General features: G+C 42.8%; 1 protein-coding gene across 1 annotated transcript in view; it reads left to right on the top strand.

Annotated features, from left to right (window-relative positions):
• The first annotated feature begins 14,252 nt into the window (after positions 1–14,252).
• Positions 14,253–20,019, top strand: part of LOC135514139 (tenascin-N-like) — a 29,501-nt gene continuing 23,734 nt past the window's right edge. Inside the window, exons 1-2 of the mRNA XM_064937379.1 lie at positions 14,253–14,376; positions 19,406–19,831. Of these exons, the coding sequence (XP_064793451.1) occupies positions 19,408–19,831 (424 nt within the window). The 5' untranslated portion in view covers positions 14,253–14,376; positions 19,406–19,407. The remainder of the gene's footprint in view (positions 14,377–19,405; positions 19,832–20,019) is intronic.

Here is a 20,019-nt window from a genome sequence, read left to right on the forward strand (position 1 = left end):
TGAAGTAATTTTGATGTCTCAGTCTGAATAATGTTAGGATGTAATCAGAAAGCATATTCAATGTATTTGAGCGGTTGAGAAAACACACACTCAAAGACTAGTCAAATCACTAAAGCTGAAAAACAAAACTGAAAAACAGCTGCTTCTCCACTCACAAACACACACACACATCCATCCTCTGAATACAGGGGATGTTTTTGCCCCATCTTGTTAAATGAAATGTTTACAGAGCATCACAAGCCAAATTATTGTTTGTAAAAACTCCAGGAAACATCTCCCTAGACCACAACCCAATGAAAACCTTTCAGGCTAATTCTTAGGAGTTTCAAACCACAGTGCTCTGTGGTGCTTTGTTTCACATCACATTGGTTAAGAGGACAGTGATCATAACACAATAGAAGTGAATTCTTTCATAATTTCCCACAATTCCATTCATTGTAAAAGTAACCACTTGAAGATGCGTTCCTGGATAAATACTAACAGATGCTAAATTGCGAACGTGTTCACAATAAAGGGACACAATATGGAGCTAAGTCTCTTTTAATGCCACATTGTTTAGATTTCTATGTTTTAACGATAGGGCAGTTTGACAGCTGGTGTTCAAAATCTACCCTCACGATGGTATTGCTGGATATTATCTGCAAGTATAACTTCGTACCTTTGCCTTAATACGGATTGAGTAGAATATCATTATGATATTTAAAGTAATCTATCAAACCAATAATCAAATAGGACCTATCCTCCTGTGACTGAGAATGTATCTTTAAGACACAACAACGAAATGCCCATCTACCTGGGTGGGCATTGTAAGATTTGACATCCCTGTACACAGTGTGAGACAGCACATACACTATAATCAGCTGCAGAGTACAGACCACACAGAGTTGCCCTGCAGGTAGAATATTGCTAGCACTTCGTTTTTACATACTTCATTATTTATCATCATTGTCAACTTCTTGTAATAGCCACTTAGACAATCTGTAACAGGCATACTTGAATAGGATTCTATTTATTTTATTTTTATTTTTTAGAAACAACACATTTCTTTATACCCCACAGTTAAACAAGTCTCTTACTTTCTACAGGATGTAGTAAAGCTCGTACCAGGGATGAATGCAAACTTCAGACCTAGCTACTATAGACATTAAAGAGGACCATTAATACTATCCAAATCTCCCTGAAAGACTGCAAAATGAAATAAACAGTGCAGACCTATTTTGGGGGTTTTGATAAATCATTGACAAAGCAACCATTCATAAACAGTGAAAATCTCACAATTTGTCCACCTACTTTAACATCAGTGGACTGACAAACATGACATAAAACCAAACCAACCATTTAATGGCAGAACCAATGCCTTCAGAAAGTATTCACACCCCTTGACTTTTTCCACATTTTGTTGATTTACAGCCTGAATTTAAAATGGATTCACTTGAGATGTTTTGTCACTGGCCTACACAAAATACCACACAATGTCAAAGTGGAATTATGTTTTTTTAAATGTTTACAAATTCATAAAAATGTCAGTAAGTATTCAACCGCTTTGTTTTGGCAAGCCTAAATAAGTCCAGGAGTAAAGCTGTGCTTAACAAGTCACATAATAAGTTGCACTCTGTGTGCAATAATAGTGTTTAAAATGATTTTGAATGACTACCTTATCGCTGTACTTTACATATATAATTATCTGTAAGGTCCTTCAGTCGAGCAGTGAATTTCAAACACAGATTCAACCACAAAGACCAGGGAGGTTTTCCAATGCGTTGCAAAGAAGGGCACCTATTGGTAAATAGGTTAAAAAAAGAAAAAGCAGACATTGAATATTGCTTTGAGCATGTTGAAGTTATTCATTACAATTTGGATGGTGTATCAATACACCCAGTCACTACAAAGATACAGGCGTCCTTCCTAACACCATTGCCAGGGTGGAAGGAAACAGCTCAGGGATTTCACCATGAGGCCAATGGTGACTTTAAAACAGTTACAAGGTTAATGGCTGTGATAGGAGAAAACTGAGGATGGACCATCAATATTGTACTCTACAATACTGCAATACAATACTAACCTCTACAATACTAACTTAATTGACACAGTGAAAAGAAGGAAGCAAGTACAGAATAAAAATATTCCAAAACATGCATCCTGTTTGCAGCAAGGCACTCAAGTAATACTGCATAAAATGTGGGAAAGCAATTCACTTTTTGTCCTGAATACAAAGTACCACTCTCCATATTTACAAGCATAGTGGTGGCTGCATCATGTTATGGGTATGCTTGTAATTGTTAAGGACTAGGGGAGTTTTTCAGGATCAAAAATAAACTTAATGGCACTAAGCACAGGCAAAATCTTTGAGGAAAACATGGTTCAGTCTGCTTTCCACCAGACACTGGGAGATTAATTCACCTTTCAGCAGGACAATAACCTAAAAACAAGGATAAATCTACACTGGAGTTGGTTACTAAGAAGGCAGTATATGTTCCTGAGTGCCCGAGTTACAATTTTAACTTCAGATATCTCCCCCCAGTCATTACTCAGGGTTTCCAAAGAAGAGTCTCTCCCCTCTCCATTCCCTCAGTTCAATAGTCCTTATGGGCCATATGGTGTATGGTGCTCTCTTATAGATAACTATCTTATTAAACATATTCTAGTGCAATTGTTGTCAATTGTGATTGATAGGAGACATCATGACATGGGATCTGAAACTTTTTTGGGGCGAAGTAAAATGGTTTAGTTCTGTTCAGATTAAGCTGGATTTCTAAGAGGTGTTAGGTTATAGTCATGCTTTATGGAGGCTACTGGTAATACACTTTTTTAGTTTCATTGACAGATTTTCAATGGAATGTTTGTCCACGTTGAATCGTTTGTTTAAGCACTTCACCTCACATCTACAGCCATCATTCAAATAATGTTTTGTCCTTCTCATACCACAACTGTTTTTTGACCATTAAAGGGGATATAAAGACATTTTAGTGAGCTGTAAGCTAACAGCCAAGGATCACAATAAAACACAGGCTAGTCTGTATTCCCACTGACTGTAACTGTTAATAAAAAAACAAAGCTACTTTTATTTGGTTTGATCCTAAATCCTAAATGCCAAACAAAATGATAAGGGGATCATAATGTTTCTGAATAGTTTCGGAGCAGCGTCTGTTAGGTCACTTAGGGTGGGACCACCAGGAATAAAAGGAAGTGAGATCCCTAAAGCTCAAGCAAGAAACTCTAAATCCAAATATCAGGTGTATTAGGGTAATATTTTAAGGTGACTTGTATTTCTTAAAAGCTCTGACTGTTATAACATTAAAATGAACATCTTGAAACTAGGTTAGAGGCCACTATACACACACTGCTGTGTGACTAACACTAAGACCCTAGGCACTGTCACTGATCTAAAACTTTCAAATGCGACTCAAATTAACTACCAAGACAGCTAGGTCCTCACAGACACAATTAACTACCAAGACAGTCAGGTCCTCACAGACACGCCCATGACAAGCTTGGGCAAACCAGACGAGTGCTTTCCTCATTAACTTCTTCATCAATAGTCCATCAATTCCTCTCATTGGCTAAACATTTGCTTTGTCTATTTTAACAAATTCTGGCAGCACATTACATTTGGCCCGTAAATCCAAATGAGATTTCACCTGTCAAGGGTTGAGGGGAAAAGAAGAGTGACATTTCTCAACATAGGCCTACAGACCAAAACCTCCGTTGATGATACATTTCTTTCAACATTTATAAAAGAATTTGTGATCTTGCCAAGTAAAAAGGATCAACCTTTAATCATGTTATAGCATGTTGTATTCCAGTGAGGAATGGAGAGGATGTGGACAATGGGAGAGGCATGAAGACATTATCATACCACCCTGCATACCACTGCTGGCTTGCATCTGAAGCAAAGCAAAGTTGGTCCTGGTTAGTCCCTGGATTGGAGACCAGATGTTGCTGGAAGTGGTGTTGGAGGGCCAGTAGGAGGCACTCTTTCCCAATGCCCCAGGGCAGTGATTGGGGACATGGCCCTGTGTAGGGTGCTGTCTTTCGGATGGGACGTTAAACGGGTGTTTTGACTCTTTGAGGTCATTAAAAATCCCATGGCACTTATCGTAAGAGTAGGGGTGTTAACCCTGGTGTCCAGGCTAAATTCCCAATCTGGCCCTCAAACCATCATGGTCACCTAATAATCCCCAGTTTACAATTGGCTCATTCATCCCCCTCCTCTCCCCTGTAACTATTCCCCAGGTCGTTGCTGCAAATGAGAACGTGTTCTCAGTCAACTTACCTGGTAGAATAACGGATAAATAAATAAAATCTTTGGCGTCCTCCATAGGACACAGGTAAGAAGTAGTTCTTATTAACTAAAGGGGGTCATGTACACTGAGTGCACAAAACATTAGGAACACCTTCCTAATATTGAGTTGCACCCCCTTTTCCCCCTCAGAACAGCCTCAATTCGTCAGGGTGTGGACTCTACAAGGTGATGAAAGTGTTCCACAGGGATGCTGGCCCATGTTGACTTCAATGCTTCCCGCAGTTGTGTCAAGTTGGCTAGATGTCCCTTGGGGCCATTCTTGATGCACACAGGAAACTTGAGTGTGAAAAACCCAGCAGCGTTGCAGCTCTTGACACACTCAAACCGGTGCGCCTGGCACCTACTACCATACCCTGTTCAAAGGCACCTAATTATTTTGTTGTGCCCATTCACCCTCTTAATGGGATACATACACAATCCATGTCTCAAGGCTTAAACATCCTTCTTTAACCTGTCTCCTCCCCTTCATCTACACTGTTTGAAGTGAATTTAACAAGTGAGATCAATAAGGGATCATAGCTTTCACCTGGATTCACCTGGTCAGTCTATGTCATGGAAAGAGCAGGTGTTCTTAATGTTTTGTACACTCATTGTATATCCTCATGATAAATCTATGTGCCGTATTGATTCAGCCAAGCTGAATGTCCCACAAAAGGCTCTCTCAGTAAATTAACCCAAACCGCCAACCCTATCTGCTGATTCCAACCACCTGAATAGCAGCTAGGGGAAGACAGCAACAACAACGATAAAATCAATTTCAAATGTTAAATCAAATACAGTACACATACAGTAAGAGGAGAATGTGTAAAATGAAGGGGGGGGGGGGGTATAGAGGAAATGAAGTGAGATTCTGCCACTGAAATTAACATTCCTTTGAATGGCTGTGAATAACAAAAAGGGAACTTGGGAATATTCTCATGAAATTCAAACCGCGGCTGACTGGGACTCATCAATGTTAGAAAACTGGCATTAGAACAACCAACTAAATGGAACACAGCAGCCTTTTGTAGTGTGCTCTTCTATCCCCACAAGTACATTGAAACCATACTTACATATTGACAGTTAATGAAAGTCCCTCTCCATGGAATACATGCCTTTCCATTATGTTACTCTTCAGGGTTATGGAGGTTATGCTTAGTGGGCCTGTTATCGGATCTGTTCACCCACTAAAGGAGTTTAATAACGTCAGACCAGGGCTACTGTCAGTAAGGAGAATGTATGGGGGGGAATCATGCCATCTGCAACTCATTCACACGGGTCCAATGAGCTACTATAAAGTAGTACCTATATCCAATGGATTACTTCAACATCAGAAGTATGTAGTTGATTTTAGAGGAGAGTGATAACAGTCAAACTCAAAACAACAAACCTAACTGCAGCCCTGGCTATAATGTTACCTGAAAGAATACATATCCCTCTGCTAGCAGCTCATGACTAGGGGCCCAACAGTTTGAAAACTTGTAACCCTTATCATGAATGCAATAACATTTTCTATAGTATAGACAAATCAAAAAGACAAATGGAAGCCTGTGTGAGTGTTTTTGGTTGAATGGAATGCAAGTGGAGGCTGCTGAGGAAAGAACGGCTCATAATAAATCAAATCAAATTGTATTGGTCACGTGCGCCGAATACAACAGGTGTAGACCTTACAGTGAAATGCTTACTTACGAGCCCCTAACCATCAATGCAGTAAAAAAAGTGAGTAAGAATAATAAATACAAGTTACGAGTAATTAAAGAGCAGCAATAAAATAACAATAACGAGACTATACACAGGGGGCTATCAGTACAGAGTCAATGTGAGGGGGCACTGGTTAGTTGAGGAGTTTTTAAAGTGACTATGCATAGATGCTAACAACAGAGAGTAGCAGCGGTGTTAAATAGAGGGAGGGGGGGGTAGCAATTTAATTAGATGTTCCGGAGTCTTATGGCTTGGCGGTAGAAGCTGTTTTGAAGCCTCTTGGACCTAGACTTGGAGCTCCGGTACCGCTTGCCGTGCGGTAGTAGAGAGAACAATCTATGACTAGGGTGGCTGGCGACTTCGACAACTTTTACAGCCTTCCTCTGACAACGTCTGGTGCAGAGGTCCTGGATGGCAGGAAGCTTGGACTCAGTGGTGTACTGGGCCGTACGCACTACCCTCTGTATTGCCTTGCAGTTGAAGGCCGAGCTGTTGCCATACCAGGCAGTGATGCAACCAGTCAGGATGCTCTTGATGGTGCAGCTGCAGAACCTTTTAAGGATCTGTGGACCCATGCCAAATCTTGTTAGTCTCCTGATGGGAAATAGGTTTTGTTGTAACATCTTCACGACTGTCTTGGTGTGCTTGGACCTTGTTAGTTTGTTGGTGATGTGGACACCAAGGAACTTGAAGCTCTCAACCTGCTCCACTACAGCCCCGTCGATGATAATGGGGGCATGCTCGGTCCTCTTTTTCCTGTAGTACACAATCATCTCCTTTGTCTTGATCAAGTTGAGGGAGAGGTTGTTGACCTGGCACCACACAGCCAGGTCTCTGACCTCCTCCCTGGGTGGCAGGGTAGCCTAGTGGTTAGAGCGTTTGACTAGTAACCGGAAGGTTGCAAGTTCAAACCCCCGAGCTGACAAGGTACAAATCTGTCATTCTGCCTCTGAACAGGCGGTTAACCCCCTATTGAAAATAAGAATTTGTTCTTAACTGACTCAGTTGCAGCGGGAGGTGTTTAGTCCCAGGGTCCTTAGCTTAGCTTAGCAATGAGCTTTGAGGGCACTATGGTGTTGAACTGCTGAGCTGTAGTCAATGAATAGCATTCTCACATAGGTGTTCCTTTCGTCCAGGTGGGAAAGGGCAGTGTGGAGTACATCATCTGTGGATCTGTTAGGGCGGTATGAAAATTGGAGTGGGTCTAGGGTTTTTGGGATAATGGTGTTGATGTGAGCCATGACCAGCCTTTCAAAGCACTTCATGGTGACATACGTGAGTGCTACGTGTCGGTAGTCATTTAGGCTGGTTACCTTAGTGTTCTTGGGCACAAGGACTATGGTGGTCTGCTTAAAACATGATGGTATTACAGACTTTGACAGGGAGAGGTTGAAAATGTCAGTCAAGACTCTTGCCAGTTGATCAGTGCATGCTCGCTGTACACGTCTTTGTAATCCGCCTGGCCCTGCAGCCTTGTGAATGTTGACCTGTTTAAAGGTCTTACTCACATCGGCTGCAGAGACCCTGATCACACAGTCTTCAGGGAACAGCTGGTGCTCTTATGCATGTTTCAGTGTTATTTGCCTCGAAGCATATAAGTGGTTTAGCTCATCTGGTAGGCTCGTGTCACTGGGCAGCTCTTGGCTGTGCTTCCCTTTGTAGTCTGTAATAGTTTGCAAGCCCTGCCACATCCGACGAGCATCAGAGCCGGTGTAGTACGATTCAATCTTAGTTCTGTATTTATGCTTTGCCTGTTTGATGGTTCGTCTGAGGGCATAGCGGGCTTTCTTATAAGCTTCCGGGTTAGAGTCCCGCTCCTTGAAAGTGGCAGCTCTAGCCTTTAGGTCAGTGCGGATGTTGCGGATGTTGGCTTCTGGTTGGGGTATGTACGTGGTCACTGTGGGGACGACATCATCGATGGGGGAAATGGCAACGAGCACTGGGGGAAATGGCAACGAGCACTCTGCAGGCAGGCTGCCCTCCAAAGGGATGGCGCGACACAGACAGAACATGCTTTCCATCCTGCTACCTCTGTTACAAATAGACTGTGTGATTCTTCTTGCTCTGGACTCCAGAGAAGTGACATGACATATATTGAGTTGATATTAGCTGCTAACATAAAATACCATTTTGGGGAGGTTGGATATAGTAATGGTAGGATATACTGTAGTATTTCTTTCAATCTTCTATTTTTACTGTTATTGTTTTGGTGACCGTACAGCATTTATTCCAGTTCAAAATAGTTTAGCAAAATACTTTACACATTAGCTTGTGCTGCTTTCCACTCTTCTTGTATTAACCGTTCAACTAGTCCGTGACTGCGTCTGCAGGATATTTTTTGTGGAGGTGCCCCTTTTCTTTGTTTGAGCACATGCCCGTCAAAAGGTCTGTGCACAGCCCAGCCTAAACATCATCAAATCAAATCAAATGTCATATGTCATAGCAATGTGATACCATATACAGTTGAAGTTGGAAGTTTACATACACCTTATCCAAATACATTTAAAATCAGTTTTTCAAATCCAAGTAAAAATTCCCTGTCTTAGGTCAGTTAGGATCCCCACTTAATTTCATCACATTCCCAGTGGGTCAGAAGTTTACATACACTCAATTAGTATTTGGTAGCATTGCCTTTAAATTGTTTAACATGGGTCAAACATTACGGGTAGCCTTCGAAAAGGTTCCCATAATAAGTGGGAAGCTTCATTCCCACTGACAGTGCTGGTGTAATTGAGTCAGGTTTGTAGGCCTCCTTGCTCGCACACTCTTTTTCAGTTCTGCCCACAAATCTTCTATAGGATTGAGGTCTGGGCTTTGTGATGGCCACTCCAATACCTTGACTTTGTTGTCCCTAAGTCATTTTGCCACAACTTTGGAAGTATGCTTAGGGTCATTGTCCATTTGGAAGACCCATTTGCGACCAAGCTTTAACTTCCTGACTGATGTCTTGAGTTGTTGCTTCAATATATCCACATACTTGTCCTGCCTCATGATGCCATCTATTTTGTAAAGTGCACCAGTCCCTCCTGCAGCAAAGCACCCCCACAACATGATGTTACCAACCCCGCGCTTCACAGTTGGGATGGTGTTCTTTGGCTTGCAAGCCTCCCCCTTTTTCCTCCAAACATAAAGATGGTCATTATGGCCAAACAATTCTATTTTTGTTTCATCAGACCAGAGGACATTTTTCCAAAAGGTATGATCTTTGTCCCCATGTGCAATTTCAAACTGTAGCCTTGCTTTTTATGGCCGTTTTGGAGCAGTGGCCTCTTCCGTGCTTAGCGGAATTTCAGGTTATGTTGATATAGGACTCGTTTTACTGTGGATATAGATACTTTTGTACCTCCAGCATCGTCACCCTCCAAGCTCGTCATCAAGCTCGAGACCCTGGGTCTCGACCCCGCCCTGTGCAACTGGGTACTGGACTTCCTGACGGGCCGCCCCCAGGTGGTGAGGGTAGGCAACAACATCTCCACCCCGCTGATCCTCAACACTGGGGCCCCACAAGGGTGCGTTCTGAGCCCTCTCCTGTACTCTCTGTTCACCCACGACTGCGTGGCCACGCACGCCTCCAACTCAATCATCAAGTTTGCGGACGACACAACAGTGGTAGGCTTGATTACCAACAACGACGAGACGGCCTACAGGGAGGAGGTGAGGGCCCTCGGAGTGTGGTGTCAGGAAAATAACCTCACACTCAACGTCAACAAAACTAAGGAGATGATTGTGGACTTCAGGAAACAGCAGAGGGAACACCCCCCTATCCACATCGATGGAACAGTAGTGGAGAGGGTAGTAAGTTTTAAGTTCCTCAGCAGACACATCACAGACAAACTGAATTGGTCCACTCACACAGACAGCATCGTGAAGAAGGCGCAGCAGCGCCTCTTCAACCTCAGGAGGCTGAAGAAATTTGGCTTGTCACTAAAAGCACTCACAAACTTCTACAGATGCACAATCGAGAGCATCCTGGCGGGCTGTATCACCGCCTGGTACGGCAACTGCTCCGCCCTCAACCGTAAGGCTCTCCAGAGGGTAGTGAGGTCTGCACAACGCATCACCGGGGGCAAACTACCTGCCCTCCAGGACACCTACACCACCCGATGTTACAGGAAGGCCATAAAGATCATCAAGGACAACAACCACCCGAGCCACTGCCTGTTCACCCCGCTATCATCCAGAAGGTGAGGTCAGTACAGGTGCATCAAAGCTGGGACCGAGAGACTGAAAAACAGCTTCTATCTCAAGGCCATCAGACTGTTAAACAGCAACCACTAACATTGAGTGGCTGCTGCCAACACACTGACTCAACTCCAGCCACTTTAATAATGGGAATTGATGGGAAATTATGTAAAATATATCACTAGCCACTTTAAACAATGCTACCTAATATAATGTTTACATAACCTACATTATTCATCTCATATGTATTCGTATATACTGTACTCTATATCATCTACTGCATTCTTATGTAATACATGTATCACTAGCCACTTTAACTATGCCACTTTGTTTACATACTCATCTCATATGTATATACTGTACTCGATACCATCTACTGTATCTTGCCTATGCTGCTCTGTACCATCACTCATTCATATATCTTTATGTACATATTCTTTATCCCCTTACACTTGTGTATAAGACAGTAGTTTTGGAATTGTTAGTTAGATTACTTGTTGGTTATTACTGCATTGTCGGAACTAGAAGCACAAGCATTTCGGTACACTCGCATTAACATCTGCTAACCATGTGTATGTGACAAATAAAATTGGATTTGATTTGAAGGTCCTTTGCTGTTGTTCTGGGATTAATTTGAACCTTTTGCACCAAAGTAGGTTCATCTCTAGGAGACAGAACGCATCTCCTTCCTGAGCGGTATGATGGCTGTGTGGTCCTTTTTTCACGGCCGTTGAAAGAACTGCACCAAGGTGCAGTGTGGTGAGCGTACATATTCTTTTATTTAGAAAAGACGACGAACAAAACAATAAACACTACAAAACAAACAGTGAAGCTAAAGGTTATGTACCATAAACAAAGTCAACTTCCCACAAAGACAGGTGGGAAAAGGGCTACCTAAGGACGGTTCTCAATCAGAGACAACGATAGACAGCAGTCGCTGATTGAGAACCCTACCCGGCCAAAACATAGAAATACAAATAATAGAACATAGAATACCCACCCCAAATCACACCCTGACCAAACCAAATAGGGACCCCCCCCAAAGTGCGGACTCTGGCCGCAAAACCTGAACCTATAGGGGAGGGTCTGGGTGGGCATCTATCCGCGGTGGCGGCTCAGGTGCGGGACGCAGGCCCCGCTCCACCGCTGGCTCACCCCACTTTGGTGGCACCTCTGGTGCGGGCCCGGACTGGGGACCCATGTCGCGGGCCCCGGACTGGGCACCCTCACTACGGGTCCCGGGCTGGGCACCCACGATGCTGGTTCCGGACTGGAGACCGTCTCCGGAGGCTCCGGACTGGAGACCGACTCCGGAGGCTCCGGACTGGAGACCGTCTCTGGAGGCTCCGGACTGAAGGACGTCACTGGAGGCTCCGGACTGGAGGCTAACGTTGGAGGCTTCGTGCCATTACTACTCACTGGAGGCTTCGTGCCATGGATCATCACTGGAGGCTTCGTGCCATGGATCATCACTGGAGGCTTCGGGCCATGGATCTTCACTGGAGGCTTCGGGCCATGGATCTTCACTGGAGGCTTCTTGCCATGGATCATCACTGGAGTGGAGAGACACACAGGAGGCCTGGATATGGGAGCAGGCACTGGACTCACCAGGCTGGGGAGACATAGAGGAGGCTTAGTTCTAGGCGCAGGCACAGGACTCACCAGGCTGGGGAGACATACAGGAGGCTTAGTTCTTGACAGAGGCACCGGATACACTGGGCCGTGGAGGCGCACTGGCGGTCTCAAGCGCAGAGCTGGCACAACCCGTTCTGGCTGGATGCCCAATTCTACCCGGCAAATGTGGGACGCTGGCACAGAGCACACCAGCCTGTGAATGCTCACTCGAGACACCGTGCGCATCACCCCACAGCACGGTGCCTGACCAGTCACATTCTCGCCACATTAAGCACCCCCCCCACCCCCCATTGTTTTTGGAGTGTCCTCCCGGTCTTTAGTGCCAGCCGTGACCCTGTGTAAACCTGGGCCCTCTTTCAAGCTGCATCCACCTTGATCTCTGCTTCCAGCTGCTCCCACGGCAGGCGAACCTTTCCCACCAGGATCTCCTCCCATGTCCAGGATCCTTTGCCATTTAGGATGTCCTCCCATGTCCAGTCCTCCTTACCATGCTGCTTGGTCCGTTGTTGGTGGTGGGAAGTTCTGTCACGGCCGTTGAAAGAACTGGACCAAGGTGCAGTGTGGTGAGCGTACATATTATTTTATTTAGAAAAGACGCCGAACAAAACAATAAACACGACAAAACAAACTGTGAAACTAAAGGCTATGTGCCATCAACAAAGTCAACTTCTCACAAAGACAGGTGGGAAAGGGCTACCTAAGTATGGTTCTCAATCAGAGACAACGATAGACAGCAGTCCCTGATTGAGAACCATACCCGGCCAAAACATAGAAATAAAAATAATAGAACATAGAATACCCACCCCAAATCACACCCTGACCAAACCAAATAGAGACATAAAAAGGATCTCTATGGTCAGGGCGTGACATCTATGGTGTTTATACTTGCGTGCTATTATTTTTACAGATGAACGTGGTACCTTCAGGCATTTGGAAATTGCTCCCAAGGAGAAACCAGACTGACTTGTGGAGGTCTACAATTTTTTTCTGAGGTCTTGGCTGATTTATTTTGATTTTCCCATGATGTCAAGCAAAGAGGCAATGAGTTTGAAGGTAGGCCTTGAAATACATCCACAGGTACACCTCCAATTGACTCAAATGATGTCAATTAGCCTATCAGAAGCTTCTAAAGCCATGACATAATTTTCTGAAATTTTCCAAGCTGTATAACGGCACAGTCAACTTAGTGTATGTAAACTTCTGACCCACTGGAATTGTGATACATGGAGTGCTAAGTGAAATAATCTGTCTGTAAACAATTGTTGGAAAAATGACTTCTGTCATGGACAAAGTAGATGTCCCAACTGACTTGCCAAAACTATAGTTTGTTAACAAGAAATTTGTGGAGGGGTTGAAAAATGAGTTTTAATGACTCCAACCTAAGTGTATGTAAACTTCCAACTTCGACTATATATTTAGAGACAAACAGATGCCAGTGAAAATTATGACCAACCTCGACACCTAGTCTTTGGTGATGCTGCCTGTCCATTAGGCAAGTGTGGGGGGGCTGTGGTGTTGGTGTGAATTCATGCTGTTGTATGAGTTTCTATTGTATTTGCGTCATTGTTGTTATGTAACAAACCAAAATTCAATTCATAATAAACACAACACTTTGGTACTGCTTGATGATTTTGCTCTATCCCTACCTTAACATTGTACATGTGTTGCACAATGTTGGTGTGATTTATGCTTTCATGCTGGCTTAGCTGAAGAGTTGCCAATTGTTTTCTAGAAACAAAATATCTGTGTTTGCTTCTTTTTTCGAGCAGTTAATGTGGACATTTCTCAATGGTAAGCACAGCATTTGTGCTAAATTGAAGTGGTTTATAAAATCTGTGTTTATTTGATTTCAGACCACATACGGATGTCCATGTGTTGTGTTGTGTTGTAGTAGTTTATGTAATGAAAAAAATCCTACAGTACAAATCCTACTGTAACTAACGTCTGTAATCTAGAACTAAATTCACTCTTCAGATAGACTGATACATGTTGGCTACTGTGATTGGAAACTTAATTCCCTGATATGACTAGACCTGTGTTTTCTTCATGAACGTCCATATTTTTCTTGATTTGAGCTCACCATTAAATCCAAGCTTTCTCTGATTGCCTTACAGCACGTATTACTACTGTCCTGGACTGGTAAAATGATTCATTGCATCCATCGCTGCTACTGTGACAGGAAACATAAAAAAGGTTTCCAAAACTCAAACTCAAAAGTTGGTAGTGACGAGGTGGGGGCAACATGTGTGGGGGTCATGTTGAAGTATTATGATTAGTTCCAGCCTAATTTGTTTTTCAAAGGAGGAATGTCTCTCATTATCTATCCCTATTCTCATTCCATTATTGAGGAGCAAGAGAAGAGACACTCCCAAACTACTGCCCATTGGCCAAAGGCATTTCGGAGGGGGATTTAACTACTTGAGGGAAAGGCTGTTGCTGCAGGAGCCACAGAGGCATTGGTTATAAGGGCCCCTTCAAACTCATGCCCTGAGCTTGTCAACAGGTGTCAGAGAGAGAAGAAATAGAGTGACAGATTCTCAGGCTTTCAGAGGAGGGAGTCACAGGGAACTGCAACGGTGAGTGAAACACTGCTTTATGTTATTGTTTGATGGTTTTATTATTGAATGTTCAATTTGAGAGGCTTTGTAATATGTTCATAAACATTTTATATGACTGCGAGTTAAAAAAAAAATTGAGATGGCATTTGATTTGATACATTGTTATTCATATTATGACCTGTTTCATATTTTACATACCTTTTCATTTTCTTTTAACAAATGCAATTACAGACAAGACTCATACTTACTATTGAAATAAGTAATTACCTTGAAAAAGTTAGACTTACTATGAAATAAGTAATTCCTGTTTGAGTCATTATATGACATGTGATCAGGAAACATATAGTTTTCATCAGAGCAAATGAGATGTTAACATATAGTAGTAGTCCTTTAAACAAAGTTTCACAATTATTATAACAACTTCATTACAAAGCTAAGCTCTTTCAGTACAAGTTATACAGTAAAATAGAAAGAAACAAAGAAACAAAAATAAATGGGTTCGATTTCTTTTGATATTTTGCATCAACAACAAAAAAACTGCACAAGTTGTCACTTAGGCATCAAACCCAACATGTTTAGAGGTCCATTTCCTTGTTAATAAAATTGCCTTCTCTCACTCCTCACATTTTCATCACAGACTAAAATCCAGCCTCTCTGGTACCAGACGGAAATGCTGGGCAGTCAAGCATCAGCCTAAGCATTAACAAATTATACTTTAGTCAGTCAGACATAGAGCCAGTGGGGAAATAGCTGAAGTGTCAGCTATGTCCTTACCATGGAGTAAATATGTTGTTAATACAATATACAGCTTCAGTAGAATAATTATAGTTATTTTTCTTTTCTTGTAAACCATTTTATTGAAGGTGAATTTTTTTTCTTCTGAAAATAAATCGTTTCAAAAAGCTTCATAGACATGAACGGTGCTTGCCTGTGGCTCAACTTGATGAAATGCTACTGTACTGGCTCAAAGTTATCTTGGAAGCAGTGATAAAACGAACAACAGATGTAGAGCGTTGCCTGCAGCTAGCCATGAATGGGGTGGTTTCTAATATGTGATCATGAGGCCTACATAAAGCCAATGGGGTGACTATTGGGCTTTTGTAACCTTATCAAGGTTTTTTTGTGGTTTGGTTGGCAGGACCAGCAGACAGAGCAGGGGGATATGAGTTTGAGCTCAGACTTACTCTAATTGCTTTCAGCTTTTTCTGCCTGCTAGTAAAGGAAAATTCGACAAATGTTGCAACCACATAAAGACCATGAGCTCTGAGCTCTTCCCCCTGTGTGCAGACTGCAGAGCGCTAAACTTTTCATCCCAGGCTTGTTGGTCCAGTGCAATTCCCCTTGAAACGGAAAAGAACAGACTGCCTTTTATCTGTCTGTTGGTTAATGTGTCTCATGAGAGGATGGGGCATTGCACACAGTCTGTCCTTACTTGCTTCCCTTCCTTTCTCTCCTCCCCATGCAATGATTTTGGAGGGAAAATTGGGTCCCTGTGAGGATCTGATATTGATTGCATTCACAGTCTGAGCCTGAAGCGTTTCTTGTTAGTGAGTGAGGGGAGACATTCTACCTCCTCTTATTCCGTAAGTAGATGATGCACAACACTGTTCCACTTTTTGGTAAAATGCAGCTTCCTCTACCCTTTGCTGAATCTTAAGAATTAGAGGAGTGAGTCTAACATTTTTAGTAGCTGTTTGAAGTTTACTACCAGCACAACTTGCCAGTCTGCAATGCATGCTGGAATTGCTTAGGTACTTTCCTGCCAATCCCGGTTGGAAGTCTGTCAAACTTCACAGCTAGTCGACAAGCCTACAAAGAATGGAGGCTGAAAAGATGAGACAGACATCCTTGTGTCTGACTATTTGAATTCCTTGTTATGTGAAGGTAATTCCCCTGTGTGTCCATGCCAACTTTGAGTGCGGAACTGCAGATACTGTTTTCTCGAAGCCTTTGAGACTGCTTCGGCTCTTACATGACTGCACATCTGACACGCTTCACATAGAATGTGTCCCAAATGGCACCCTATTCCCTATAGCAGTGGTATTCAACTCTTACCCTACAAGGTCCCTAGCCTACTGGTCTTCTGTTCTACCTGATAATTCATTGCACACACCTGGTGTCCCAGGTCTAATCAGTTCCTGATTATAGGGGAACAATTAAAAAAACAGTGGAACTGGCTTTGAGGTCTAGAGTTGAGTTTGAGGGCCCAATAAGGTGGAATAGAGCAAGGTTTCCCAAACTCAGTCCTTGGGACCGCAAAGGGTGCACATTTGTGTTGTTGTTGCCCTAGCACTACACTGTGGATTCAAATAATCAACTAATCATCAAGCTTTGATAATTTGAATCAGCTATGTAGTGTTAGAGCAAAAAAATAAATGTGCACACCTTGGGGTTCCGAGGACCGAGTTTGGGAAACGCTGGAATAGGTTGTCATTTGGGACACAACCATGGATTCACTGACTAAGGAGAATCTTTGGTCTTACTGCTGTATCATTCCTGACGTTCCTTCCCTGCAGAGATTTAGGAGTTCATGGTAGCTGGAAGAAGGTCACATTGGAATCTTCTCTGAGACAAATAAAAGCCTTAAAATGGCAAGCATCAAATAAAACCTTGACAGTAAACTATAAATGAGCTTGTTAAGGATTTGTGTGCGCCAGCGCCTGGTGCCATTCCACAGGGCTGTATAATGTTCCTGTGATGTGGGTTATTATAAGGCTGTCATTGACTTGCTGGTCTTTCCCCTTGGTCTGATCTATGTCCTGGTTGCTGATAAAGTGCCATCTACTGTAATTATTGCCAGAGAGTCAATGGGGATGAATGGCCATAGCTGTGATGTCATAGTCTCTACGGTCTGACTACTCTAACCTCAAGGTTTTCAACCACTGAGTTGGATAACAGACACAGAACTCGTAGCAAACATGGTGGAAATTTTGTGTGGCACTAATACAGTTACTGTAAGTCAACATAGCCAACATAATTTCTTCCAATACGTCGCTTACTGATACTACATTTTCACAAGTGTTGAGCCATTTTCCCTCTGTGAAGTCTACTGTTGGATGGAAGCTTAATGCCAAGGGTTATTTGACTAAGAGGTCATTATTAGACTAATGCTAACCACTTTCATTCAGGTAAATCCTAGCCATTTTCTTATTTAGGCTAATGTTCGCCACTTTCATGTTAGCCATTTTCATTTAAGCTAATCACAGAAGAAAGAGAAAACCCAGATGTGTCACACGGGGTATAAACTTGAAGCATCCAGTGAGGGCTTCTATTCACCACCTTAAATGGTAATAATGAAGTCTTTTGGCAGGCAGAGGGTCAAGGAGGAGCAAGAGCTCATCATTTTCTCATAACGATCTGAATGCAGTTTTCTGTTCCGAAACTAGAATCTGTTACAAACAGAGTGCACGTTTTGTAGATTTGACTCCTTGCCAAAGTTTTTAAAAATGGCATGGTTTAGGAATGTAGGGTGAATTCGAGTTCTTGCACATGCACACTTCAGAGATTAGACATTCCCTAACGTAAATATGCAAACACATGCAAAAGCACGTTAATAGGATCATGCTACCTCTTGCTTGGCTCTGCCCACCTCATTGCCTGTTCTGACTACTGTGCCTAATTGGCTCCTATTGTAAATGATGCCTTTGTCCTGTCTTGGGTTAGTTATCATAATATTTAAGCTAATGTTAGTGTAAGGGGTGCGTAACTGGTGGCAAGGAAGTCAGACGCTGGAGAGCAGAACTAGGTAAAAGCCGGAGCAGTTTAATTTCAAAACCAACGACATGAAGAAATAACCAACATGGGTACAAAAATTGTTCCGTTGCACACTGCAGTATCACAAACGTACTGTAAACTCTCCAGGAGCATCTAAGCCATTATGTCAAACTATGAACATCTACACTAATGTTGTAGGCTGCTTATGATGCCATAACACCTATGCCATTGTGCTTATCACTTATAGGTTACTTTCACAATCCTTCAGGTGACTATATGGACAAGCCTCAGATACTGTAGCACCACTTGTGACACAGCTGACGCCAACGTAATGAATTCAGCCTGTAGATGAGGTTGCTAGTGTTGTATGATTGATATAATCATTGATGAAGATTTCTTTATACTGGTTTACAATGTTACAGGAACAATCGCTTTGCACTATTGATCTACTGTACACCATTTATCGTTCCCATAGTTTCAATATACCATATGTGAGTTAAGGTAAAAAGCCTAGTATTTGTGCATGGTTGAGTCATTTGACTTCTTTGATAGTTCCACATTGTGTGCTCCCAATTATCTATCCCGTTAGTGTTTTTGCGCTACATGCATATTTCATTGACCAATCAAACATTCTTTTAAATGTACCCTGCGCAATTTATTAAAGCATGTATGCTATTACTGTGGAGTTTCCAGTTGTCAAGCACCATGGCCTCTCTTTTAGAGGAGAGCGGAGCAGACAGTCACTTAAGTTTGGTTTTCAGACATCGACTATAAGTTGCTCCACTACCAAATTTCTAATGGCTGCGTGCCAAGGACGCAGCGGTTCAATCGAACATGCTTGAGAAACAGGTAACCTCTTATTCACCATAGAGGTTTGAACCAAATTATATCTGAAGAAGTCTTTTCAGATATATATTTGGCCTATTATTTTGATAGCATATCATTTCTCTTTCTGGGGATGTCAAAAGCTGGATGACATCACTGTCATTAGACATGACATCTTTTGGAAGACAGTGTTCCATGCTCCTTGAAGCCCTTATGGTTGGCTGAGCACTATTAATAGTTAGGAACCTGGGATAAAAGTATTTCGTTTCGAGTGATGACTGCTGGCTTTCTGCTGGAGGTTACGAGATTGCTTCATGTCCCATTTGTAAAACATAGTCTGCCTTAACGAGAACGAATGTGACTTCTTTCACAATCTTGTCAAAAAAGCCATGTTCTCTCTGGAAAACCCCCCATAATAGACCAAAAAGGTGTCAAGACCAGTGCTCTTTGTGCATGTCAAAAGTTGCATATCAATTTCACCAATTATTCCACTTATTTTCCCCTCTAGCCATGACCACTAGACTTCACTGGCTCACAAGAGCCCTATGCCTGATAAGCATACTGTGCACTGTCACTTCCAAGTATGTGACAGAAGATTATTCATCCCCCGCTGAGAAAGAAGTCACCTTCAGCCACGTCTATAAGATTGACCTGGCCAAGAGCCCTGAGTGTAAACTCGCCTTGCAGACCCTCCCTTCCCAACAGGACCAGTTTTCAGGCCTGCAAGAGCTGGAAGGGGGCACTACTCTGGAGGGGGAAAACAACATAGTTTTCAGGCACCAAATCAACCTCAAGACCCCAAAGTGTGACTGTGATGAGTCGGAGAGCTTTACGTCTCTGCTGTACAGAGTCAACGGGCTGGAGGAGGAGGTGGAACATCTGAAGAGTCAGTGCTCCCAGGGCTGCTGTGGTGGAAAAGGTGGTGGAGCAGGAGGTAAGCCTACAGTGCAGTCCATCACCATGAGATCTGACAGAACATCTATATTCAATAGCTAAAATACATTGAGTGTACAGTTTTTGACACATTCAACCGGGTGCAGCTGATACCTATACCTACCATACCCTGTTCAAAGGCACTTCAATATTTTGTCTTTCCCATTCACCCTTTGAATGGCAAACATA

This window comes from Oncorhynchus masou, chromosome 3 (genome assembly GCF_036934945.1).
Source record: "Oncorhynchus masou masou isolate Uvic2021 chromosome 3, UVic_Omas_1.1, whole genome shotgun sequence".
In the NCBI taxonomy this organism is placed as follows: domain Eukaryota; kingdom Metazoa; phylum Chordata; class Actinopteri; order Salmoniformes; family Salmonidae; genus Oncorhynchus; species Oncorhynchus masou.